Source organism: Megalops cyprinoides, chromosome 6 (genome assembly GCF_013368585.1).
Source record: "Megalops cyprinoides isolate fMegCyp1 chromosome 6, fMegCyp1.pri, whole genome shotgun sequence".
Classification (NCBI taxonomy): Eukaryota; Metazoa; Chordata; class Actinopteri; order Elopiformes; family Megalopidae; genus Megalops; species Megalops cyprinoides.
In genome coordinates, this window is record NC_050588.1 from 7174740 (window position 1) to 7202031 (window position 27292).

General features: G+C 42.6%; 1 protein-coding gene across 2 annotated transcripts in view; it reads right to left on the reverse strand.

Moving 5' to 3' along the window:
- Positions 1–5435: 5435 nt before the first annotated feature.
- The window catches only part of LOC118779275 (kinesin-like protein KIF1B), a 79233-nt gene continuing 57376 nt past the window's right edge, over positions 5436–27292 (reverse strand). For both annotated transcript variants that reach the window (XM_036531308.1, XM_036531307.1), the window contains 25 exons: positions 26874–27052; positions 26149–26286; positions 24207–24458; positions 21743–21861; positions 20703–20788; positions 20155–20284; positions 18895–19045; positions 18494–18584; positions 18065–18183; positions 17552–17607; positions 17287–17395; positions 16613–16679; positions 16178–16262; positions 15506–15611; positions 12409–12523; positions 12173–12306; positions 11866–11927; positions 11444–11589; positions 10338–10577; positions 8588–8659; positions 8358–8479; positions 7638–7790; positions 7054–7246; positions 6373–6491; positions 5436–6007 (listed from right to left, as the gene is read on the reverse strand). In XM_036531308.1, coding sequence (XP_036387201.1) covers positions 5965–6007; positions 6373–6491; positions 7054–7246; positions 7638–7790; positions 8358–8479; positions 8588–8659; positions 10338–10577; positions 11444–11589; positions 11866–11927; positions 12173–12306; positions 12409–12523; positions 15506–15611; positions 16178–16262; positions 16613–16679; positions 17287–17395; positions 17552–17607; positions 18065–18183; positions 18494–18584; positions 18895–19045; positions 20155–20284; positions 20703–20788; positions 21743–21861; positions 24207–24458; positions 26149–26286; positions 26874–27052 — 3087 coding nt within the window. In that variant the 3' untranslated portion in view covers positions 5436–5964. The remainder of the gene's footprint in view (positions 6008–6372; positions 6492–7053; positions 7247–7637; positions 7791–8357; positions 8480–8587; positions 8660–10337; positions 10578–11443; positions 11590–11865; positions 11928–12172; positions 12307–12408; positions 12524–15505; positions 15612–16177; positions 16263–16612; positions 16680–17286; positions 17396–17551; positions 17608–18064; positions 18184–18493; positions 18585–18894; positions 19046–20154; positions 20285–20702; positions 20789–21742; positions 21862–24206; positions 24459–26148; positions 26287–26873; positions 27053–27292) is intronic.

The following is a 27292-nucleotide window of genomic DNA, read 5'->3' on the forward strand; positions in this document are numbered from 1 at the left end:
CTCTTTGTTGCTTGTAATGAAAAAAAATGCAATGTCTTTCCAATGATTCAAAATGTTGAATGCGTAATAAACAGTGTATTGTCATTTATGTCTGCTTTTGAAATATGTCATATATGTCACTGTGAGGGGTGGGAGGACATTTTAAACATTTTAAGTATGACCCAAAAGTCAACATGTCACAGATGATAAATCATTTTAAGATACACGATTTAAAAAACATGGTGCCTCAACTGTATTGAAGGTAAAAAGTCACAAATCCATAAGCTCATGAATTCACTCCATTTAAATTTAGGCAGCAAACATTATGAGTAAAAGATTACACATTAAAATCTGTATTGCTTGCCATTAATAGGAGACAGAAAAAAGTCAGAAAATCTAACTGTTAGAAAATCTGTTACATGTTTGATGATATGGAGTAAATGGATACGTATGAAGTCATATATAGATTAAAAACTCTAAAATACAGTGGGGTGCTGCTTCCCACCCATGTACACCCTGCTGGATCACCGCGCTCATCCATAACTTTCGATGTTCATTTCTGAGGTGGATGTCCCAGACACTGCAGAGCCAGCTGTACTGCTTTTAATTTGCCCATAAACATTCTGGAAAACACCACAATCACACAGAAAAATATTTTGAATTATGCATCTCATTTTGTCATCTAGATACGTCACAATGATTTTCAAATTCACTGAGGGATTATGTGGTATCCAATTTAAAGGCTCAGTAATGCAGAAAGTTGACCCCTTGGTCTAAACAGGAGTGTTTCACTAGAGAGCAGGGCAGTGCCCCAAGTTTCACACTTGTCAGGACATTACGCTGGCAATAAATGCATTTTCAATATTGTTGATATCTCGATATTTGTTCATATATTTTAGACATTAAGCATCAGATAACTAATTGACAATGATTACATTCGCTGTGATCATTTGTGATGCCAATGGCTATGAAGCAGTGTCAGAATGCTCAAAATCCAAAAAAGAGTTGCGAAAAAGAACTCAAAAGTTGAGCTGTACTGGTCTGTGGGCAGAGGGAAATGTCCTGAAGGAACACCTTACAGTTACATATAGAATGCTGTCACACACATCATATGTTGTGACATTCATGGCTTTTCAGGTTGTCTCAAGTTTTCCCAAATTATTTTTTACCAGTTCCAGGTACAGGAGCATGTGTACAGGAGCCATGTCCCCAGATAACATCATGTATCCCCAGATTTTGAGGCCCTAGAATTTCAGCCCAATGTCTTTACTATCCAGGCTCTAAAAACTGCAACATATGTTTGATCACATATTAGAAAGCTTGTAGTAGTACTGTATATTCAGGTATGGTAAAATGATCTATGTATTACTGAAATATGAATTACTTGTTATGGTGTTTCTTAAAAATATCATCTCAATGATGACAAAAATTCATCATTAGTTAATACATGTGCAGGACATGCCTTCTATGGGCATTTCAAGGTCAAAATATGCCTCTGGCAGACTTTTATGTTCACCTCGATAATGGCAAGATCATACATGACTGTTGTACTATACATGAACACACTGTAACTCTTGATGGGGGTTTCAGTGGCCACAATTCTGAAGAGGTGGATGTTGTAAAAATAACAGCACACAGTTCTTGCCTTCTGCTAATGCACTGGTTGTGCCTTTATTGTTAGTCACCGAACAGTTGAATGGTGCAAGGTTACAATACACAGAGTTAATATATATTTATACCTGCATTACACATCTAAGCTATACAGCAAATGGATTATAATTAGTACAAATACATGAAACATATTTACATCTGAATTCAAGCTCCATACAACATATATATGTACAAAATAAGTATGAAAATGAAGTCAATCTGGCAAGTAATTAATGTACAGTTCAGGTCTGTTGTCTTCTTCACTTCTCAAAGAAAGGGGTTTGAGGAAATGTAAACAATTTCAAACAGAATTCTCCTGGAGGTGGACACGGTTTTATTAGACTATTATTACCTTTATTAACATTTTTATTATATTCATTAACAAGAGGCAGGGAGGTGTTGGAATGAGAACTCATATGGACATCAGTTAAAAAGTTTTTTCCATCTCCAGCCAGAGTGTCTTGAATCATTTTAAAAGATCATAATAAAAAAAAGTACAGGCCTTAATAATCTTATAGTTCAAAACATTTTGTCACTATGTTATATGTGAAGCCAAATTTCTGTTTTGAATGACTTCTCAAGGAAGGAGTCTAATAATTCACGGTTTGTAATTTGAATTTTTTTTCCCCAGCACAAGGAAGCACAGGATAATCTAGCTTCCAATGAATGGATATTATTTCGAATGACATTTTAACTTGACTGTCTCATCTTCACTGAAGGCAAAGCAGCAAGCGCGCAGGGAAAAGGGACAGCACATCCAAATATCCTCTCCTTTCAGCTTTAACATTCGGTTAGTTCTCAATACCGCACTCAATACACATTCTAATTTGGTCAACTTTATTTTTTAAGCAATTTAAATCAATTTAGTTCAAGTATAATGATTAAACACAATGTTTGTTAAAATGCTGCAACTGCGATGTTAACACTTTCACTCGTCACTGCAGCTATACTCTACTGTGTACTCTGCTAAAAAATCTACCCGTGCAAACAGGTTCAGACTAGTATACACTGCAATGAATTATATACAGCATAGTGTACGTGCTGTATGCCACTGAAGGTTGCTACTAGTTAGAACTTTAAAAAAATCCACTTTAATAATAAATAAGCCTTTTCAAGTCTTATAAATGTACAGAGCAGAAGAAAATCAAGTTTCATCTGTCCAAACAACTTGTTCTGTACCCTTCTATTCAAATAATGAGAAAAAAAAAATAAAACGCACATCCTTCTGACAGATTGTGACTTCTTAGTACAGATTGCTTGCAGACAGTTTCTACAGACAGGACAGGAAGTCAACAGAGCAGCACATTCTGGGTTGAGGCTGGCTGACCTCACAGAAATGGTGCTTTTACTCTTCACTCTTGTCTTCAGTCCTTAAATGTGAAACTACCTCAAGGAATCCAACTTAAACACGCATCCCATGTGCAGTCACTCTGACAGACTCTGCATAGTGGAATGTAGAACAAGCGACATATCAGGAGAGGTGCAGGAGTAAATGTGAATGGCTGAATATGTTTCTTTGGCCTGACCCCGACAACCAGCACCCTCTGGGTGTACTGGGGTGCAAGTGCCTGCTGGCTGGTTGGCCAGAGGCCTGCACAGTGTCATACATGCCATATTACCCTACTTACTCCAGAAGGCTGAAGCTGAGGGAATACAAATGTACACAAGAACTGTCCGTTTCATCCTGATGTAAGTTTGCCATGAACTGAGCTGCTTTTAAAAGGGCTCATTTTCCATTAGGCCAGCAGAGGGACACTAATTTCAAAACATCAGAGGATTTCCCTGTCCCTTCAGTCTTCCATGATTCTCCCTTGGACTTATTAGGAATCCAATCTGCTTACTAGCAAGCGCGCTTGGCTTCCCTCAAGAATAAAATTAATTCAATCACTACAGAACAACACTGGGCTGTATTTAAAATTTAGCAGCTATAGCTGTCTGTGGCCTGTAGTTATGTCTGTAACATTATATAGTAGGATTTGCTATTGACCATAGCAACTATAAAATAAATAAAATATCCACTCTTTATGTTCGCACTTGGCTCATAAACTGCTCTTCAGAAAGGAATTCTTCTTATAATTGCTGTAAACTGGCATAACATAGACATAATACAGTTAGACAAAAAGGGGCCATACAGAACAATGACCCAGAAATAAGGTTGTGAAGCTGAGAACTAAGGTTTAGTTTTCAGGATGCATAATGTTATCAATACGATTTGTAGGGTGTACAACCCCCTTCTGAGAAATGATATGCGTCAATAACTACACCGCATGGGCCTGCTGGATAAAATCTCTAAGTTCATTAGTCCCATGCAAAAACCTCTTTGAAACAACTGGTAGGTACAGTGCTTTGTACAATCGGTTGTTTTTCCCTTGGTATGTGAACTTACTGATGAATGCTTAATTCCCTTTGGTTAAACTGGCCATACTTTGGGAATGAGAAATTTCAATGGTGTTATAAGCCTATATGGTTTGATGAGAAGGCCTGACCACTGCATGTTAGAATACCAGCTCCTTTACTTTCTGTGCACTCAGGTAGTAAAAATTAATAACTGCTCCCTGATTATTATTCATTAATCACACTAATGTTTTATCCGTAGTGAAATCACAGCATTTTGCAGTTTTACGATGTTCGTAATCTAACCGATTTCACCGTTGTGTGCGTGGTTGAACTTTTAGTTTAACAGTTAAGAATTAAAGTTTAGTTTTCTGTTCTTAGGTGCATTTATCTTTCCAGTTTTCAGTTTTACTACTTTACAAAGTGAAAGGACAGGAAGGAAAGAAAAAGCTCTTCACAAAATAGTCAACAACTTCATTTTGTGCACTCATACCAGCCATAAATTGAAATATGAGAGCAATACGACAAAAATATTTACAGCTCAGATGAGAGGTCTGAATTGTAGTCTGTTTGACTGGGTTTCTCCCTTGTGTGTATTTCATGTTGTACTGTATACTCAAGCGTCGGTGCTTCCACCATCCCCGTCCCATCCTAGCTCCAATCCAGCACCCATACTAACACTAAATCCAGCCTGCCTGTCTCTGCATAGACTGCTGGTTGTTTGAGGACTTTGTCAAAGAAAAAAGCAGTCAAACCTCATAATAATATGGGTGGGAAGATTCAGCTCTTTCCATCCGTGTAACTAGGAGCCCACGGCATAAGTACGTTCCAGCTGTCCTGCGAAGGCGCAACAGCAAGACCATTGGACATTTCCTATTTCACATTCCTCTAAATTAAAAATCGCTGCCCCTTTTCTGACGATCACCAAGGCATGAAACTGCATTCTCTTGTCATAGATCCTCCACAAAAGTCATTTCCGTAGTGCCTGGAGCTATTTTAGCTGCACACAAAATGAGAACCCAAGATGGGCGAATGGTACAAAGCACAATTTTCCCGCTTTACTAGTTGTTTTAAAAATGCGGAATGCATCAGATGACAGCGTCATGCACATGCACACGGCTTACGTTTTTGCTAACCGCTAACACTTAGGGAACTGTGCAATGCACCACAGCACAGAATGAGGAGCTTCCCGCACATGCATCAGACAGGACTGGGACTTCTTAGGGATGGGAGGGGGATGCTGTGTCCAGAAATGAGGACTGGTTTGAAACTCACAGGTTTGAAACACACAGTATTTAACCATGATGCAATCAAAGGGGCTCTGATTTATAAAGGTGTGTAGCATCTGGCAGTAGGGCGGGGACAGTGACCTCTGTTGTTACAGGTGGAAATCACATTCACAGCAACCGGTGGTATGACAGGACTTGACTCCAACACTGTGGGCAATGGGGAACTGCTTAGTCATGTTGGTATTGTTTTTTTTTTTTTTTTTGCACTTTCTAGTTTAATTGTCCTGTTTGTTTTTGCTTTGCAAGCTAAACGTCTTCCCCTGAGGACAGCAAAAAAAAAAAAGATACCGAACAGCAAACAGAATGTTCCTGACTGACAGATGACATCGAATAAAGATGACTTTTTTCTTTTTTCTTTTTTTTTTTACAGACACTCAGAAACTCAAGAACGGCAGAGAAGAGAGACTGATTTTGAAGAACCGTGCACACACAGCTAGACTGCACTACAACATGCTACTAGTAGAACATTTCAGTCTGACAAAGAACGAACGGAACAGGAGGGGGCATGAAACTGAAATAAAGAAGACGGGGGGGGAGGCTTCTCAGGGGCTTAAACTTAAGTTGCTTTGAGAGGAGTTTTAAGCCACAGGTCTATGTACAGGAGAAAGCTGTCAAGAATCACAAAGGTTAACGAGAGTTAACGCTCGGTTCGCTCAGAGGCTTGCCAGAAGAAGTGAAGAGCGTTATTTCTTCCTCACAGAAAGAAGACGTCTTAGTTCTTTATCAGGTCTGAGCGTCTTCTAGCTGACTTCGACCTGGAAGAGAAACACCCCAACATTAGCACCCAATGGACAAAAGGTCGACTACAGAAATGCACATGCTCCCCTTAAAAACTAGAAGTCTTACAGACCTGGCGATCACTGTTCCCCAATGAATCATTACACATTGTTCTGCACATTCCTTTTCTTACTACTGCAGGATTCTCTCAGCTTTTTATAAAACCAGCACTGACAGTAGAAGAGTACCGAGCATCCAAACAGACGAGCATTCAGTTATATCAGTATTTTTACACTTTATGGTGCTACTTTGACAAGGGACATGACAACCGGATGAGTGGCAGACACCGCTGCACCAATCACAGGCCATGGACCGGCATTTTCCAGGGTAGGTTCATCTGTACCTTATGGTTCCAGCCAGCAGCGGGTTGAAGGCATACAGCCAGTCATTCATGTCTTTATCGTTAAGGGCCTGGAGCAGAATGCCTCTGTGCTTTGTGCACACAGCGAACGTGTAGGGAGTCTGAAAGAGAGGAATAACACCATTGCACTGACGTGTGTGTGCTATTGCTGGAAAATGTGAAGCCAAAAACAACTCTCAGTAAAGAACAAAACGACAAATGTCTGTTTTGATTGCTCTTACATGTCTTTACCTAAAAGGAATGTGGTCAGGTGAAATAAGAGAAAAGAAACCTTCAGAACCTGCTCTGAAACATGCTTTCAGGGGGCCAGTGTCACAGTGCAGCAATGACAACAGAAAAATAAAATACTTTCATAGCGCTGGGGAAATGGCACTTAGGGGTCTTCCTTTAAAACCCCCACATAAAGCAAATTTCAAAGAGATGCTGAACACTGCAATGTGACATATTGCTGCAGTTAGCCCTACCACTTTGATAGTACAAGCCTTAAGTAAGACAAACAGTTACTTTACATTTTACATTTGGGTAATTATGGCAACCTAACCTGACAAAAGCTGAGCCCTATGACTAATACAATGTGCATGGCAAATGTTTAGCCTTTGTTTTTAGCTGGCCTGAAGCAAGACTGTCCCACATGTTTGCAGACACAGATGTGTCTGGACCCACCTTGAGCACGGCCTGCTGGTCCTCGCTGTACTCCACCTGGGCCGTAGACAGGTTGAGGACACCTCTCTCTACGGGGTCCTTGTCGTTATTGTAGATGAGGACATAGGGCCTCCGCACCACCACAAAGTGCTTCACCCAGGAGTTGGAGCGTGGCTCCATGAAGTTCAGGTAGCCCTTCTTGGATACCACAGACCTGAGCAGCGAGAGGTGCGCAGAAAATCAGAAAGCTGATCAGCATCCAAGTCATGACACAATTCACAACTTCTAACAATTGCCAACAGACCCGACACTCTCAGCACACGCTGAGTATACGATCCCACACAATTTAATGTAGACATGCTGATGAGCCAGTGACGGCAGTGTCAGGTTTCACAAAATGGAGATGGAGCTGTCATCAGCAACTGACTGATTGGCTGAAAGCAGTCATAGTATTCTGCAGTTTTTTTTTTATTGGTTCTTGCAATGGCTGACAACACAGAGTGGTTCTGCCCATTGTGGGGATCAGGAAGCCTCATTTTGACATCAATCAGCAGTGCAAGTGTTCAGACCAAGGAAGAGAAAAAAGAGCAAGGGAGAGGACTAACCCTGGCCTCATCTCCTCGATGTCGGGAACCAGGTTAAGGAACTCGTTCTTGCCAGCACGGGCCAGATAGGAGGTCTCCAGCGTGGGCACCATGGGAAAGTTCTCATAATCGGAACAGGAGGGACTGGAGGCACGGGAGTTGGTCTCTGTCGCTCTGTAGATAGAGACAGAAAGAGAAACAGAGACAGTGTGGAAAAACATAGAGAGCTAACAGCCCTGGAATGACCTGTTTTACTGTGAGAATCTGCTTATATATTGCCCTATAACTCTTTTCTTCAGACAGTCTTGCATACTCATCAGATAGCAAACCTGAACTGGGTGAGACAAGCATACACAGATGCCTTGAACAGCAGGTAAGGCTAAGCCCATATCAGACTTCAAGTCTACATTACCATCAGACCAACTTCTGGGAGTGTCTGGAACAGCATTCTGGGGCAACATAGAGAAGAGTGTTCCCCCGGTGTCTTGGCTACATTCCTGAACAGACTCTTCCAATCTGGCCATGCAATACTCTCCCAATTTAATCGCCAAAATAAGTCTCTCCCTCTCTTCCTCATCTGATGGGTGATGAGCATTCTGGAGGAAAATGGCTGCCGCTGCACCATCCAGGTGGGTGCTACCCATTAGTAGTGGTTTAGGCAAGTCCGCCTCTTCACTGTAAAGCACTTTGAAGACCCATATAAATGCAATCCACTATCATCAATACTGTTGTCATTATTACTTGTGATCAGCGGAGCCGCACCGGGACTCATCCAGGGAGGGGCAGGTGGAGGAGGGGGTGAGGGTGGCACTGCTGAGGCTGGACACTGACGGGTCTCGATCCATTGGGGAGATATCCGACAGCTGGAGAGGGAGCCGGAGACACAGAGAGTGAGTGACCCTTCTGCTAGCTCCCATACGCTAATAGGGCATCACTGCTAGGCAGTGCTGGCACTTCCCCATCTCTCTTACCTTGCAGTCACTGATGCTGTTGCACACTTGGTTGTACTCGCTGTTGAAAGTGTGGGTCAGGAGCTGCAGGCACTGGATAAATGACAGAAGATGGTCAGAAAAGAGCATAAAAGATGTGCTATTACCACACACACCAGACTAGACCAGACCACCAGAGCTTACTGCTGGAGCTAAAGTGCCCTCAGAATTTAATTAAAGTCCTGAATGAATAGGAACATAAAGTGTGACATGATAGACAAAATGTATGCATTGGATCATTTTTCTGCTTGAAAAATAAAAATACTTATTAATCTTCGATCTTGATAGCTAGGGATGCCCCGATCCGATACTCAGTATCGGTATCGGTCCGACAGTGGCCAAAATCACCGCATCGGATATCGGAAAAAAAAGTATAATCTGATACGATCCATTAGCCTAAACTATCACGTAAATGCTTAACTAAACTTTGAGTGGCATGCCGTAAAGAGAGATGTGCCACGAGTAACACAGATGAGCAGCATGTGCCATGTGAACCGTAGCTAGAATGTGAGACCTGTCGGCACCGCTGTCATAATGTCAGCTGTGTGGAGTTATTTTAAGCTCAAGGAAGAAAAAAGCAAAACAGTCGAGTGCAATTTATGCAATGCAACTGGCAGAATCATCATGGAAAGGAGTATGCCAATTTTATACAGGCAACGAGTGCCAAGAAGAAAAGTGTGCCGCAACGACAAACATTGCTGGGAACAATTCAGAAGCGTGAGAAACTCCCAGACAGCAACAAAGCAAAGCTGATAATGGAGAAAGCCGCTGAATTCATTGTGCTGGATGACCAACCCCTTTCTGTTGTTGAAAATGTGGGTTTTCGACGCTTAATTGAACATTTGGAGCCTCGCTACACGTTGCAAAACCGGCATTTCATCTCCGAAACGGCTATCCCAAATAAGTACAAGCATGTGTGCGAATTCATTTCGAAACGCTTGGAAAACGTTGCAATGGTCAGTTTCACAACTGACATCTGGAGCTCAGACGTGCGTCCAATGTCATCACTTAAGTCTGACAGCACAGTGGATAGACTAAAGTTTTACTTTGCAAAAAGCAGTGCTGCAGGCTAAGCAGTTTCGTGGCTCACACATAGGAGAGTCCATCGCTACAGCAACGGGGGAGATGTTAAATGCATGGGAAACTGAGAAGAGGAGGGTCCATGTCTTTTTAAGAGACAATGCCAGTAACGTAATAAAAGCAATGGATCGCCTTCAAGATGCCAGTTTGGGATGCTTCGCGCATAGCCTACTAGTAGTTGATAATGCATTGCTGTGCACTTGATTTGTTCAAGTTTTTCAAGACATTAAAGGGGTTGTCATAGCAATTTGCACTCCTACACGTGTTTGTATGTGAAGCCTACTTAAACTACAGTTCAGATAAATTGCTTTGGAATACATTTAAATTTAATGCATTTTTGTATGTTTTTTGCTTTTTTAATGAGAAGTGCTGTGTGGTTTACTACAGCCTCATGTAACCTTACTCATAATACCAACAACATAATAATAATAATGATAATAATGATAATAATATTGAAGTAAAAAGAGCTCTGGTATCGGTATCGGTATCGGTAACAGCAGATATCCAAATTCAGATATCAGAATCGGATCAGAACTGAAAAAAAGTGGATCGGTGCATCCCTATTGATAGCATTATCCAGAGCAAAGTAATAATGAATTTTACTCCAGAAAAGCGCGTCATCTGTGATGCTGGTATGTGAGGTGTTGATCACCTTGGTGGCCAGCTCCTTCTCGCGATCCGCCAGGCTCTCGATGTCGGCCGAGTCGTAGCCGCTGCTCTCGCTGGGCGTGACGGCGCTCTCGAAGGTGGTGGTGGAGATCTGGGAGGAGATGCTGGTGGAGGTGCTGAGGCTGTCGCTGCTCAGGCTGGGGGACAGGGACTCGCTCGGGGACTTGGGGCCCGCGTCCCCCAGGCTCTCACGCAGCAGCAGCAGGTGGCGCGTCCTCTCCACCTGCGAGAGAGAGAGAGAGAGAGAGAGAGAGAGAGAGAGAGTGGGGGGGGAGAGTGTGTGAGAGAGAGAGAGAGAGAGAGGGGGATCGAGATCTTTTTCATCTGCATGTTTGCTACTATAGAACAGAGCAGTGTTTTTATACCTTCAACATCTGGGGTAATAGCTAATGCTAGGAACACTCTGTATCTCCTGACTATTTCTGGGGTAATAGGAAATTCTGGGAGCACTCTGTATCTCCTGTGTATCCTCTGACCTCTGATCCCTGACCCTGTGCCCACCTCCTGCAGCTGCTCCAGCTTGTCGAGATAGAGAGCGAGGATTCTTCCGAGGTAACAGTTAATTCTAGGAGCACTCTGTATCTCCTGGCTGTGTTGGAGTTAACAGTTAATGCTACAGTACATTGCATTCATTTAGCAGACACTCTCATCCAGAGCAATTCCCAGCAGGAAAGAACAGAAGAGTGTCCATTCAAGTTAAAAGAGCAACAGTGTCAGACCAGGCTAACAACAGTCCCAGACCAGTGAGTGTGAGCATAACACCATTCAAGCACTACCACAAGTTAACTTGTGCTGACCTGACACTAGACTGCCTAGTCTTCCCTAACTAAGGGAAGTCCTGTACATACACTTTCCATATATCACACAGTCCCTAGATCATAGTATCCATAATACAGAAAATGAATGGTTTTAAAGTAATACAATAATGTACAATAAAGTAGGAACACTGCATATCTCTTGACAGTGTTTGGAGTAATAGTTAATGCTAGGAACACCCTGTACCTCCTGACCGTGTCAGGGGAAACAGTTAATTCTGGGAGCACTTCGTATCCCTGAACCCTGACCCCTAACCCCTGACCCCATGCCTACCTCCTGCAGCTGCTCCAGCTTGTCCAGCTCCCATTGGTGCTCCAGAATCAAGCTGTCCCCTCGGGGCCTCCAGCCTGCCAGATTCTCCTCCCCCCGCACGTACGCCACTGACGTGTCCAGAACCTTCCGCCGGCGCCGCTGCATACCTGGGATCATTACATTATATTACATGCATTACATTACATTACATGGATTATTATATATATTATTATTTATTACTTATATATATATACTTATTTATACATATATGAATTCTTTTGGATGTATTGTGCTATCAACAATATTAAAATTTGTCAGAAAAACAAGGGCATTGCTATGTTGTCTTTTACGTACAGTTGAGATATTTAAATGAATTGAATTAGCTAATTCTATTGAAGAGAAGAGAATTATTGTATCAATGTAATTACTGTCCTGTAGCTCACCTGGGCTTCCTGTGTCAGCCATCTTGCACAAGCTCAGCTCATAGATCCCTGTCACTCTGTTGCTGTAAAACACAGCGAGAGGAGTTTTATCACATACATAAGGTGTTACATATATGTAAAGAGAGTGAGTGAGAGCATCATATGTTCATGTCCTGAAACGCTTCTGGAACATTGTGTAACTGACGTTCTAATAACATGGCATGCATACTTGACTCCCTAAGGTACAGAGATAGACAGACTGAAAGAGAAAAGAGAGAAAAGAAAGAAAAGGAAGACGACTGCCCAAGCTGAGCAACTGAGGTCGTACCACTCTGGCGTTTTGGAGTATCCATTTCCGAAGAGGGTCCTCAGGGAGCGGGGTGGGGAGATTTTGGCATCCCTGGAGTAGAACACCATGCACACATCCTTGGTGATAATGGCTGGCTGGATGCAGTGGTCCAGCTATGGAAACACACAACATGTGTTAGCGCTTGCACGGACCTCGGCTGTCCTTTAAGTTAATTAAAACATTTGAAAAGACAGGCTCTGGAGCTACAGATTTACCTCCAGGTAGGCAGACAGGGTCATATAGATCTTCTCGCCATAGGGGGTGACCCGGTTCAACAGGAGGGAGTTGTGCAGGGAGCTGTCCCACACTGTCTCAAACCGGTAGAAGGTCCTGAAAAAAAAAGAGAGGCCTTATTATCTACCTGAGCAATAGCCTGCACTCCCTTCCTGCTACAGCAATGATCAGCACACACCCACAGTATGCATACCTTCAAAAAGTATAACACATTGAAGCCTGCTTCATTGTGAATACAATGTAAACAGAGAGAAAAGGCATACACCACACATGGTACGGGTTTTAGATGACTGTATTTTTTCAAAATCCTTTTCTGTTTGGGGTTGAGAATCCATTGAGGGGAGTTAACTGACAACCAGGGTGCGTTTGTGCAGAACTTAATGATACAACAGTGAGGGCAGGCGGTTCATTACAGGCACACGAATGACTGTGGGGTGAGGACGTGGTGTCATCCTGGCGGTTTAGGTGTCCCAGTGGATCTCATTAAGAGAGGACCGGAAAAATGGGTCACGGCTCGGCCGCCGCAGCCTAAAACCTCCCTGCCATTCAGAGGCACGAGAGGGAGCCCGGAGCGAGAAAGCGTCATTCATCACCACAGCCCACACCGCTGCAGGGACACTCCATTGCAAAATATAAATGAGAACTCAAATATAAATGAGAAAGCGGTGTGAGGGAAGGCCTGCAAAAGTGGCAAAGACAATCAAACAGAAAAAAAAGGCGAAAAATATAAAGCAGCCTCCCATTTGAAGAGGAGCATTAGTTTTTGTTGTTCCCTTCTCAAACAGCAGTGCTGAATTGCTGACACACATATGCACTACTGCTATGCACACTCTCTATTCTGAAGGTCATGGTACCACATGTGGTGCCAAGCTTGGTTAGTTCTACTGACACCTCTGCTCATGTGCTACTCCCTCTCTCAGGCAGGGTTGGCATCAGATGACATCAACCTGCTCTGACAGACAGTTCCAAAAAACCTCCCAGCTATGACAGCTGTGGAAGGGAGGGGGGGGGTTCACAGCTTTACTCCTTTTCATTCCACCTGCATTACCTTATGGAAAGAAGTTCATTTATTTGGGGAAACTGCTGTTCTTAATCTATAAAGTATGAAGACTGCTGGATTGTGGTCGTGCAGGACTGGAATTCTGGAAGAAGATGGAAGACGCAGGCCACCCGGATAAACTCGAGTTTGCCAGTTGTCAACAAGACCCAGACCCTCATGAGGAATGAAGGGACCTGACTCAGCTACAACTGTCACATTGGTTATGTGACTCTGCATACGTGTGTTTCTGTGTAAATGTGTGAATTAGTGCATATGCTTGCGTGTGTGTGTATGTGTGTGTGTGTGTGTGTGTGTGTATGTGTTTGTGTGCATGCACAAGAAAGTGCATATGCATGTGCGTGTTTGTGTGGGTGTGTTTATATATGTGTGTGTGTGCAAGTGCACACAAGAAAGTACATATGCGTGTGTGTGTGTCTATAGACAGTGAGAATGTAAGCTCGCCCCAGCTCTCCAGCGCATGACTCATTCACACAGCTGTCACTCAGCAGGGTGAGCTGCTGTACCTGCTGCCCATCTCATATGGCTATCACTAACTCTCTGCTGGCTGACCCCGGTACAGTCTGTCACCTGCAGGAGCTGCCCCACGCTGAGGTGTGAACACACACACACAGCTGAGTCAGGGTGACACCAGATCAAGCACAAGACCCCCTCAGACTGAAAAGCAGGTCAAGGTCACTCGGGAGCAATCTCATTCACACAGACAGCCACAATAATAATTCATTGACTTTCGCAGCAGAAGGAATACATTCGATAGATTGTAAGTAGATATAAAAAAAAAAACAAAAATAAAAATAAATAAAAATACATACATGCATATATTTATGATTTATGATGTCATGGTCTGTAAACTTCCTAAAAAACATTTTTTTTGGAAACAAAAAGCATTCAGCTTCAAGACTCCTCCATAAGCGTTTAAGGAACACATATTAAACCACAAGAGAAATACAACAATGTTTGACAGAGACAAATGTTGCCCAGGCAGAACTGGGTGCAACAGGCTGGTTTATCAAGCCTCATAATGCACTTTTCCCCTCAAAAAAACCTAATGTATTAATTTTCTCATACTTGGCAATATCCTTATCAAAGGACAAAGGCTGAGAAAAACCAGGAAGTATGCAACAGCAGCATAAAATAACCACCAGACAAATAAGGGAGAAACAATCTGACAAAAAGTTATTTTTTTAAAAAGTAATCATGAATCAGCAGTGATAGTGAGTTCAAGCATAAAATTAACCTGCACAAGCAAAACATCCACAAAAAAGCATTCCCAGAAAACAACAGTTTTTGGCTTTATTCCATGCAAGAATGCAGCTTTCCTCCTTAAGGCATAAAGTCTGTAAATTGCTCATGGTTAATCTCAGTCAACACCTACATACACAGAAATAACGACTCAATTTTGTTACACAGCACATTTGACATCTGCAATGCTATTAAGTAGCAAATCCAAAGAAAATAATAAAAGTATTACTAAAAATAAGGTCTAAACTATCAGAATTCAGAGAATTGATTTAACATGCACGTTGTTAGGTTTCATTACGCTCAATTTAATGCCTGCCAAGTTTCTGTCTTGCTACCTCAAAAGGAAAAATGACAGTCGATTCACACTCGTGTTTGTTATGAGAAATGTCACTAATGACACTCTCCTTTTCTAACCATCCTATTCTCCTATTTCCTCTGTTGAAGAGAAAAACACCTCCCACCTATGAGAAATTTCCCAGAATCCCCCAATGCATGATGTCACCTGCTCTTCTGATTCTTAGGCCAGTCCTGACCTGCCCTCAATAGGTTTAACACTGGCAGAACACACACTGACCAAGCCAAGGGACAATTTTTAAGAGAAACACTCTCTCACTCAGAATGGATGAAACACATCATAAGAAACTCAACAATGGTAAAAACCTACAGTCCTGAATGAAGCTATTGATCAAGTCTATTTGACATGTTCTCTACTCCACAGCTGCACCCAGTGAAGACACGTGCAAGACATGTCTGGATTAGTGGTGTGCCAGGCTGCATACCTGTTGGAGTTATGGGACGACTTGATGTTTTTGGCTGAGATGATATTGAGAGACAAGACCACGTCTGCTGCAGAGTCATCGACCTCTGGCTTGTTCCTAATCCGACCTTGACAAAAGAAGACATAAATGTGTTAAGAGACGGCTAACAACAAAAATGCAGCAAAAATGTTTCTTTTTTTGGGGGTGGTGGTGGTGTTATACCTATGTGCACCTCTATTTTTGGTAACTGCAGAACCAGTGTCTTCCTCCTTATATTAAGATTGTGCAAGGGAAGCTGACTCAAACACATGCAAACACAAATGTACCAGGCATTGACACAGGTACACACACACACACACACACACACACACACACACACACACACACACATACACACACAGGCTGTGCTTGTATACTCCTTATATGCATTTCTCTGCCTGGCTCAGCCTGAGAGACAGTGGCAGCTATAAATACCAGGCTGCTGTCTTTGCAGCAGCATTAATCACTCAGTGGAAACTTCCACCTGAGGTGTCTAACTGGCATGAATCCACATCGCCAGAACTCAGTGTTCTATCTGTCTGCTTCATCCAGAGTGTATATGAACATTCCCACATTCACTTTTTTTTAGAAAGCATCCATTGCTTTAATTTGGGACTGACATGTCAGGCAGTGACTGACAGAGAGGTCACTCACCAACCACCAGCTCCCTCACGTCCTTCCAGTGCAGCTCGCTGCCCTTCTCGTGGATGATGGTGACCGTGATCCTGCGTTGGATCCCCTGCAGGGGACACAGCTCCGGAGTCACATCCTGTCCCCAGCTTTCATTGTGTCAGCACACACGCATTCCCTTAATAAGGCTGAATCTGTCAATACTCACAACTGAAGGATGATGTCACAATAACTTCAGTAAATCTACCAGGTATACCTACAGACCGCAAGCTCTACACCGGCATTTTCAGAGCACTAAATCTACAAGCTGCATACTCAAGCACGTTATCTAAAAGGGCTCCATGTTTAACAATTTCTCTCAGGCTTGGATTAGAGGTCTTTTCCCCTACACAGAGCAGACCTCCACTGTGGTAGATGCCAGGTGGCTGAGTAGGCACTGTGTTTGAAGCGCAGGTGTACCTGGTGCAGGAGGTAGGTGCCATGGCAGGGCAGTCCCCCTGTGTGATCCACCACAGCTGGGATATACCTGAGGGAGAACACAAGGACAGCGATGTCGACCGACAGCAGGGTGCTTTCCACTGTCCCCATCCTGACCCTACCTATCTATCTAGACTATCCCGCGCCTACTCCACAACACTGTGTCTGAAGGTTAGTGATCACATATGTCTCATTTAAAGTCACACTGTGTCCAATGTGTAAGGCTACTAAGCCACAGCTGTCTGTGGGTAAGGTGGGGTTGAGAGAGAGCAGCCCTAAGTATAGCAACCCACAGTTAGATTGGAGTGGCTTCATAACTTTTGTCAGAACCTGTTCTACTCCAACACTCTCTGCCAGTAAAGACATGATTATACAGAGCAAGCATTGTGTAAAGCTTGTTTTGCTGGCCACTCATCAATATCACATTATGAAATTTCCCAGAAAGTTACAGGAAAGTATCACACTTAAAAGTAATAAAAGATTGAAACCAGCAGAAAATATATGCATTGATGATGCACAGAGATGACTGGATTTGTTTGAATTAGATTTGCCTAGATGTTTTAGTGTGTGGATTTGTTCTGGATTTGATTTGCTTAGATGCTTGGATGTGTGGATTTGAGTCAGCCTGAGCTAACCCTGACCTGACCAGCACTTACTCTCCAGTGGGTTCCAGCTCACTGATCTCGAACCACACCAGCAGGTCGTACTTGCTGACACACTGGCCCAGGTTAGGCTTGCTGATAGCATTCAGCTTGGTAGCTGGCACTGCAGAGATATTCAAATCATTATAACACAGAATCTGACAAGTGTGCATGCTTTGAACCCTTTAGGCCCATGTTACATATTCTTGGTGTCACCACACAATAATGTGTGGAAAGACCAAACTCCAGTCACAAAATTATTGCTTTTAATGCACCATACCTGTTTTTGACAGTGGCATAGGGGGTGGGTAGTACTTCCTGGAAGGCTGAAGAGGACTGAAAATAAAACCAAAACCAAATATCAACCATAATTTTGCTTTGCAAAACATTCTTACTTAAACCTCAGTGTACACACAAAAAAATCTTTCATTGCAAACGTGTTATGTATAAAATTATTCATGAAAATATACTCCTATACTCCTATGATGATGTAATGCTCACAGTACTTACATAATCAACTCTGATCATTATTGAATGTGTTGAATGCAGTTACAGAAATTCTCAACACACCTGTTTTCAAAACCTACAAAATGAAATGAAAGCACAAGCCATTTCTGTTAAAAACATTACTGTACCTCACAGTACCCTCTCACTAAACCTCAGTGTACACAAAAACCCTCAAGTTTCTGCTTTCATGGCAACTGACTGACATGAGTTGACATTGATGAGATTGACTTCTTCTGTGGAAAGGTGATGAGGTCATAATCACTGCTGTACCCACTGTCCTGCCCACCTGTTCAAGTCTTGGCCCTGCAGATGCAGAGTGGGATGCTGGTAGTGGCCAAACACTTCAAACACAATGGGCTTGGTCCTGAGGTACTCTATGAAGGACTCCGTCACCTCCACTGCAATCTAAAAGCCATTGCACAATACAGAGGAAGTCCACACTTCATCACACAAACAAAAAACACTGCCCATATGGAATACGCAAAAAAATACAATATCACTGTACTGTATCACTTATTGCATATGACAACCAGTTTCTATTATACCACTGATGAAATTCAATAGGAGAGGTCACAGTGTGTTTCTGCTCTGACTGCATAATGAATTGCAGGCAGGCAGTAGAAAGACAGGAAATCAGCTGGCACACAGATCTAAGAGCATTTTTTCCCTCTTTCTTCCATCCATCTGTGGCATGCTGGGCCCTCTGAACACTCACGTTCTGCACGTGGTAGAACCCCAGTGGGGAACCTTTTCCCGAGTTCTTCAAAGGCTCTGTGGAGAAGGCTTCATCGTGACCGTGGAGGAAGCTGCCAACCAATCAGAGTGTTACTGAGGAGGTCCCTTCATATCAAGCAGCGATTGATGTGATTTTATTCATATTTACTGCACACAAGGAAGTAAATATATATTCACATGCTTAGTTTGAAAACAAAAACACATATGCACAGGTATGTTTTGTGTTTTTGTGAACCGTATGTGTGTGTGTGTGTAGCTAATAATCTGACACTGAGCGACAGCCAGACAGGATTACAGGTACTTCACGTTTTTCCAGTTATGTGCAGCCAGAGCCCTGTGGAGAGGTGGAATTGTGTTGGACACGTGCTCTCAGTCACTCACTTGAACTGGCAGAAGATGTCAGTGTAATCGGGCAGGATGCCGCTGGCCTGGAGGACGGTCACACGGAAGGTGAAGGTGCTTCCCACCACCAGCTGCCCCGCATGTCCCTCAGACAGACCCATCTTAGCGTCCTCGCCTTCCAGCTTCAGATCTGACATGCGCACACCACAGTCCGTCAGTACCCAAGACCCAAAACCCAGTAACACAATGATCACATCTGCAATGCAGGCTGAATTAGATCAGAGGTGTTAACAATAATGCACCAATGATGTATTTACAGCATAATCATTTCCAGTTGTCATTAATAAAACTTAGTTTTAAAGAATTCACGGTCAGTTCCCATTCACAACGACTTCCACACCTTGCAAACTTCAAAAGACTCTAAACTCAGCTCTGAATCCATATTCCCCAGCTTGATCCGACAGCACGCATCACAATTCATCCGTAGGGCAGACTGACTGTCATTACCATGTGAAAGAATGAGTCATACATACGTAACACATCTTTTCCCTCAGAAGTCTTCCTTTTATATGGAGTCACGGAATGATTACACAAAATTTTTCTTTTTTGTATTTGGTCTCACATGAGTTTTTGAATGATTTTGTTTTTTTTTTTTATTCTGCCTAGAAAGGGCACTATATATGTGACAAAGTGATTATAAAGAGGGTTATACAAAATAAAAGTATGTTGACTGGCTGATTGATCAGTGCACAGATGGATAATTCAACACACTCCACAGAATCATATCACCAATACAGTGGCAGTACAGACCACAGGTGGTAACTACAACATCTTAAAATAATATAAACTGACATAATTTACAGTATATTGATTTTTTTCATCATTAAAACCTAGTTGTAAAGAATATATGCACCATCCCTATTCCCCTATGGGTCTGACTGTGTTTACTAAACAGTGGGCCCTATAGTCCTCACCATCGACAAATTCCAGCACCTCCAAAACTTCTGAGCTCATCATGTTGAGTTAATGTTTGCAAGACATGACTACCATATCGACAGACCACCTTAATATGTAACTCTGTTCACAAGACAGGGTGATTAGCTGGCATTTGTTTACAATATCTAACGCTGGAAAATGGGGCTGTCCTTCCCCCTCTGATAGAAACCTCCGACTCATTCTTTCACCGCATGAAATGAGAAACCATTCAAAAAAAGACAACAGAGGGGGGGGGGTCATCTCATCTTAAAGGGCGGAATGTAGTGTGACAGGCTGCCACGTGGCTCCCGTGAGTCTTCCTACCCATGTCTTTCACTCTGGTCATCTCTTCTGAGGGTGTGTCGGCCTCTGAGCTTTGACCTTGGCCCTCCACAATGCGCAGCTCCTCCAGGGAAAGCCCAGAGTGGGTCATGGCAGCAGAGGACTGGTCATTCTGGAGGAGGGATAACCACAGTGGTGACCAGCACTCTTGCAATACTACTCTAATGAGGAAAATGGCACCAGATATAGCCAATTACCGATAAAGGCTATCAAGATTCCACCTGCAGGATTTGGGAATCAGGTTGCTGCACTCCCAAATGGAGCAAGCTTAGAGTATTATGATAGTTTTTTTCAATCATGCTATAAATATTCAATTATTCTAAACATGTAGCTGCACTTTTGAATCTGTATCCATACATTTCCATTTCCATAATTGCCTTTTGAATTTACTTGCTTTTAAACATTTAAATTATTCTCTGGAATGTGCACTATCATTATGGTTTAAATAATGGTCACGGTTTCACAAACCACATTTAAAAGTGTTCTGAATTTTGCTATTGGGGAACTTTATTTCAGAGAGACTGACATACCGCTTTGAAGTACTCGTCATCAAAGGAGATCTTTGCTGTGCCAGACTGCCGAACTCCAGACCCGTAGTCTGGGGCCTCTTCATCAGCTGCACAAGAGAATGAACAAAGCTCAAAAAAGGAACAGAGATGGTTTCTCCGCAAAGCCATTGAGATTTTACATTACAGGCTTACTGTACTCTAACCTCTTTAACTTACTGGAATTTATTTCTTTTTAAAGCACACAGGGATCCCAGTACTGTGGATCATTACTGCATGAAGCAATTTTCTTGCTTTTAGTACAGTTTTATTACGGTGGTTAGTTTCTTGGTTTTGTTACGGTAAAGTACAGCAGATATGGTTCCTTCCAGGGTACCTATTCAGTGCCTGAACATTTTTGTTCCTATTTGCACCTGTGCTGTAATATTGGATAGTATGATAAGACCGGTTGTATTACAAAAACAAAAGACCTGACATTTGGTGCCTTTTGTATCTGTTAGAGGTGAAGGACCACATCTTTATTATCAACAAATACAGTCAGTGGGAGGGGTAAATTAACCTGTCCAGCACTCAGATACAAAAGTACTCAGACCCTTGACCAATTCTCACATTTTACTGAATTACAAATGATACATTGACATTTCAATCTGTGACACTGGTCTTACATTAGAAAACATTTTTAAGGACAAGTTACTCACTCCTCATTCTAAAAAGGGTCACCCTATTGCTGTTTGGCCTATCCTGTCAAATGGTTCAGCCTTGCTTTGGGGAATTGCTTTCTGAAGTTATGATGATCTTTCTCAGACACTGAACAATCACAATGGTTGAATTTCATCCTTTTTGCCTTTCCCCTTTACTCTTCTCAGACATGTGGGTGACTGACACTATGATAAACCAATCAGATACCTGGTGTAAAAAAATTTAAGTGTGATGCATAGGAGACCAAATATTAAGAGTGCAACCCTTTCCAGGTGGAGGTGTACTGACGCGTGATGTCAGAGATGGCACCCTAAGGATAACTGCCTGCTTTTCCCGATCTGATTCCTGTGGAGAGCAGCACTGACCTGCAATGGCCTGGACCCCTACTCGAAGGAAGCCTTGCACTTCCCCCTTCTCTGTCACAATGGCTGCACGGTGCACCAGGGGAACAGGGTACAGCAGGTTACTCAGGTACACAAACGCCCTGCGGGTGACAGGGAGTCACAGAGGGGTCAAACGAACAGATCACCACATAGTATTCCTCTGTTCACCCCTATATCTTTTTTCACTTCCCTCTGGGACTGAAAGAAAAGGATCTAGAATTTTCTAGAGGCCTGAGGTCAGGGACAGCAATAAACTATCAGTCTACTCTACTATGTTGCTGTGAAACAGATTCTCCTGTCAGAATAGGCCGTACTCTTCTTTAGTCTCAGAGAATTCCCCAAGGAGGTGGGCATAGTGCACAACTCAGGCAAGTCAAGACAAAGAGGGCTCTAAGTAACATGAATCACACAGCGCAAGTCTTTCTTTCATTCTGTACACGTTTTCGTTGTCCGTGAATGTATAATGGCTCCAATCCCGTCAAAAGTCTCTTTAGCTGCTCACTACTACAGAAATACTTGATCAAATAACAACATGAAAAATTAGCACTTCTGATAGTATCTCAGTCACACTGTTTAAACACTAGCATTCAATATACTGTAATCTTAAATTGTTTAAAAAACCAATGACTGACAAAAAATGCAAACTATAAAAACATAAAAAGAGGAAACAAGAAATAAAATGTAACCCTGTTAAGAATGTTAATGACAAAAAAATGTGAAACTTAAACGAACACATTCACTTGAAGCCTCTTCAGTCTGTCAGTGACAGTCTGCACTGAAAATTTAATGCACCCAAAGTGAATGAAATGACCCTATCATGTTACAGGAACATAGTGTGTGCATTGTCCTTCACATTGTGGGAGACGCATCACTCATCCTGTTTCAGGTAAGCTGACTGTCATGCCCATGGTCCTCTTCCCTCTGACAGGGCTGAGGATGGGGAAGAATGCCCACAGAAGCTGCTGTTTCCTTTGTTAAAGATTCCCTTTATTACACTAAAATCATGTAATATGTCTCTGACCTGTCTCCATTCCACGGCAATCGTCTCTTTATCTTTATTCTTATATTGGTTATTTAGTATTAGACTGTTGTACACATTGGGACTTCTCCTATTTATTCTTAGGTTGCTGCTGTTTCTTCATTGTAGTTTATACTTCGTAAGTCTCGTCGCTATAAAACTATGGTTACTGTAGCACTATATATTGCCACTTCGATGTTTTTTGGACTTTTTTTTTGAACTATTGTTAATGTTTTTTGTTTTTTAGTTTTTTTGAACTATTGTTAATGTGGCTTTATTGTATTGGCTAATGTACTTTTGGCTCTGGCACAGAGTTTGCTCTGGATCTGAGCACCTGCTCAATGAGTGAATGCGCATCATCTTGGTGTCGCATGTGCATCACAGAACTGAAGAGGCTTGAAGAAGCTCTGAGGGAACATTCAGTCCTATTTTGTGACACCTCAAACCAAAGGTACGGCCAATAAAGATGATTGCATCTAGTAATAAAAATAAACAAACACATAAATAATGCAAATAACAGTAAACAACAACGTAACATAAAGAATTACACCCAGACAAAATGTAGAGCAGGGAATGTAAGAAAAAAAAAATCACAATGTATTTCAGTTTGTTAGAGCACAATCAGCACTGACAGGGGTTAATTATAATCTGAAACATGACACGGCATGAGGCACAACACACTGTTTTCATAGAGGGGGAGGAGAATTTAGACATTTCCCACATGCTCATACCTCACTGGGCTTCCCCTAATCATTGAACACAACCTGTCCTGAATGGCTCTAAATATTAGTGATGAGATTAAGGCTTTACAAACCCTACAGTGGGTTGAGCTACAATGTGCTGTACGAACCAATTAAAATACTTTGCTCTCCACTGAAAACCTATGGTTCATGCTAAAAGGTCCCTGGTACTGTAACATATGACATCATCAGCAGTTTTCAAACTCATGAAGCTTTCCAATCGTTACTGGATATGGAAGACTTGCATTGGACCCAGCTGATTAGATATTTGAGACTGACGAATGAAACTTTTACCTAATAATTTCAGATATAAGTAATAACTACAGCCTTGACAGGCAACTATCAAGGTATTATGCCATAGGACATACAAAAAAGTCAAGACTTTAGGGCTTTATTCAGAGAAATTATTCACCTTTCATTTATCAGATAAACTCCTACGCCTGGTCTGACACAGTCTGGAGCTGGAGTCTGTAACCTTCCTTCTTGCTCATGGGCAGCAGTAGTATTAACTAAACCTATATTTCTTTCAAAAACCGCTTCTTTGATCTGCAATACTAACTAAGTAAATCATAATCATAATTACAAAGCACATGACTAGCAGGTCTCTGGGGAGGTTCAGTGCTTTCACAGACTTTAAGGAGCTGACCCCCCTCTTGCCCCCCTCCCCTCATCAATAGCCTTCACCAACCTTCCCACCAGTATGAACCAGGGCGAGCGGTCATAGAAGGGGTCCTGGCCGTCGCTGAAGATGTCCGACCCCTCCTCGGTGCCGGCATCGGAGCCAGCGTCATCCACGAAGGCCTCGTCGTCCATCAGGTCCTCCATCTCGCTGGGCCGCCCGTCCGCCAGCTCGGTGATGTCGGAGTCGGACGCAGAGAAGGTGGGTGAGGGCGAGCGGTCCGTGATGTGCTCGTTCACACAGCCGTGGAACATCGGCGAGCTTTGGGGGTGGGGGGGACGGGGGGAGGGGCACCAGGTGAGGGGTGAGAATCATGTCAGCCGCGTTAAAACAGAGAGGAGAAGCGTCACACAGCTCCAGGCTGGGTGTAGGGATGCCCACTCAGGGTCAAGCAATCAGGGTCCTCATGTAAAAACCAGGTTACAACTACTACCTGCACAATTACTATGTGAAGCAGCAACAACCTAGGACAATGACTCTTAGAAATACACAGAAATGAAATATACTGCAATATATTGAGAGAGATATTGTTCAGCCACAGAATACATTGCAAATTCAATTAAAATATGTTAATGTAAATCAGAAATATATTACAATATATCAAGACGGCAAGATGTACATATTCCAAATACATTTTCAAAATATGTATTTTCAAAAATATATTCTCAATATATACTGTAATTTTTTGTATGGGACAACACACCACAGTTGTTTCTGGACATGTGGCAGATGTGCTGTGATATTGCAGTCTAGCAAACCTGTTACTGTAAAAGTTTTACATCCAGTACAGTACTGATAAATGCCTCAGGGTTAAAGCTAGCAAAGACTTCTTCAGAATGTGCTTCCCCAGTAGCAGCAGCCATTAAAACGACCTGTGATTGACAGCATTTAAAAAACAACACAAGGGTACACATGACATCACTAAAAACAAGACGATGGATCCCCAAAACCTGACAATGGACAAATTAAAGCCCCCAACATGAGTCGCCCAACTGACATCAATCTTACACAAACTGACATCCTTACATGAAATGCAAAACAAAACAGAAGAACAAAAACAGCACGCCACATGCAGAATGCGACCCCAAATTGAAGTGGAACACGAAATCCAGAGGCCAAAAATATGTGAGACAGCGAGTAAATAAATAAATAATGACAGCAAAACACGTTACAATACACATACTGAAATGGCAGCACAGCATTAAATAACCACAAACAAAAAAACCCAACCTCAACAGAAACATAAAAAAATGAATTACAGAAAAGCTGCACAGATAAGAGTTGTTCAGCCCTCTGACCATTCAGGAAGCAAACACCTCTTCTCTTTCCAAGCTCTCTCATTCAGCCAGGAGACAGACTCGGCAAGGCAAGACCCTTCAGCCAAATTACACACCATACTCCATATCCCTAATGCAGAATTTCCATCATTTCATTACAGCCCTTCATTCAGCCCTCCTATCTGACTAATTACAACACATAGAAATCATACCTCTAGCCTCCTCAATCACAGATAATCATCTCTTGTTTGAATAGTTTTCATTACAATGTCAAGAAGAAGTGCAGCCAGGTGGCAGTCAATGCACCTTTAGAGGTGACAAGCATGAGACCATCCCATATCAAAATATATTATATAATAACATATATATATATAACATATATAAAATATATTGTAATACATTGATAAATGTTGTTCAGCCCAAGAATATATTGATAATACACTTAAAATAAATGCAAAGCAGTAATATATTGCAAACATATTGCAATATATCAAAATGACAGTAATTTACATATTTTCACACTGATTGAGACAAAAATATACCCTCTAACATATGTTCTCAGTATATAAATTTTTGTATGAGATGAGACAAAACCATCAACATGGACAAATCAGGCCTATGCTAACGCAGAGCTGAGTACTGTGGTGACAGACAGAGGCTGTGGTGGGACCCACCTTCCCATCAGTTTGAACCAGTGGAAGCGGTCGTAGAAGGGGTCATTCCCCGTCAGGGCGCCTTCGTCGTCCTCCTGGTTTGGGGAGGTCATCTCCCCAGCACGATCGTACATCTCCCTCATCTGGTCCAGCCGCTGCCTGAAAGGACAGTACAGACAGTCAGACTTACTTCACTCGACCACAGAGCCAGTCAGGTCCATCACAGATTCATCTCACTTGACCCTACAGCCAGTCAGGTTCACCTAAACCAGCTGTGCAGAGGCAAGGTCATCTCACCCGATCTGTGTAGCATATTTGGGTTGTCTCACTTGGCGATAAAGCTTGTTAGAGTAATCCAACCATTAGGCTTGTCAATATCATATTACCTCCAGTACCCTTCTTACTACCATTGACTAGGACTTCACAACACCCCGCTTGACTCACATCAACACAAAACATTGCTGCTCTCTGCAGTGTTATTGCCTTAGTTTTATACATGTATTATACCATTTTGATCAGTCTGTTATCTGCCCTAGCCTCAACTAACTGTAGTGCTTTGGGAACACTGAACTGTGCCTGTCACTTAAGTAAATCAGGCAGTGTTGTGTAGTGGTAAGGAACAGGGCTTGTAATCAAAAGGTTAATGTAATGTAATGACACTAATGTAAATGAATATTGAACAGAAGAGCTTAAGCTTCATGGCTACATGTCACCCTCGTGGGTCATCACTGGGAATCCTGGCTTACTTCAGCTTCTCCAGAGACCAGTAGTGTGTGGCCCCGTTCTTCAGGTCCTGGACCTCCACAGCCACCACGGTGCGAGGGAAGGGCCGAGGGTCGCGCTCCTTCTCTGGCTCCGGGGGCAGGAGCTCAGGAGGCAGAGGGGAGTAAAGGGTGTCTGTGAGGAGTACAAACTGGAACTGCACCTGTAGGGCAGGGGAGGAGGGGTGAGAGAGGGGAGGAGGAGAAGAGAAGAGAGGATGTAAGAGAGAAGGTTTTGGGGGGGGGGGAGGGAGGGAAGAGGAGACGGGAAGGCAGAGGACAACAGGGAGAGGGGAGGGGAGGGATGGGGATTGTGGAGGGGCAAAGAGACCAAAGACAAAACATTGATATTTACAAACTATATACAATACTTTCACTTGTGTCTTCACAGTCTCACTATGCTC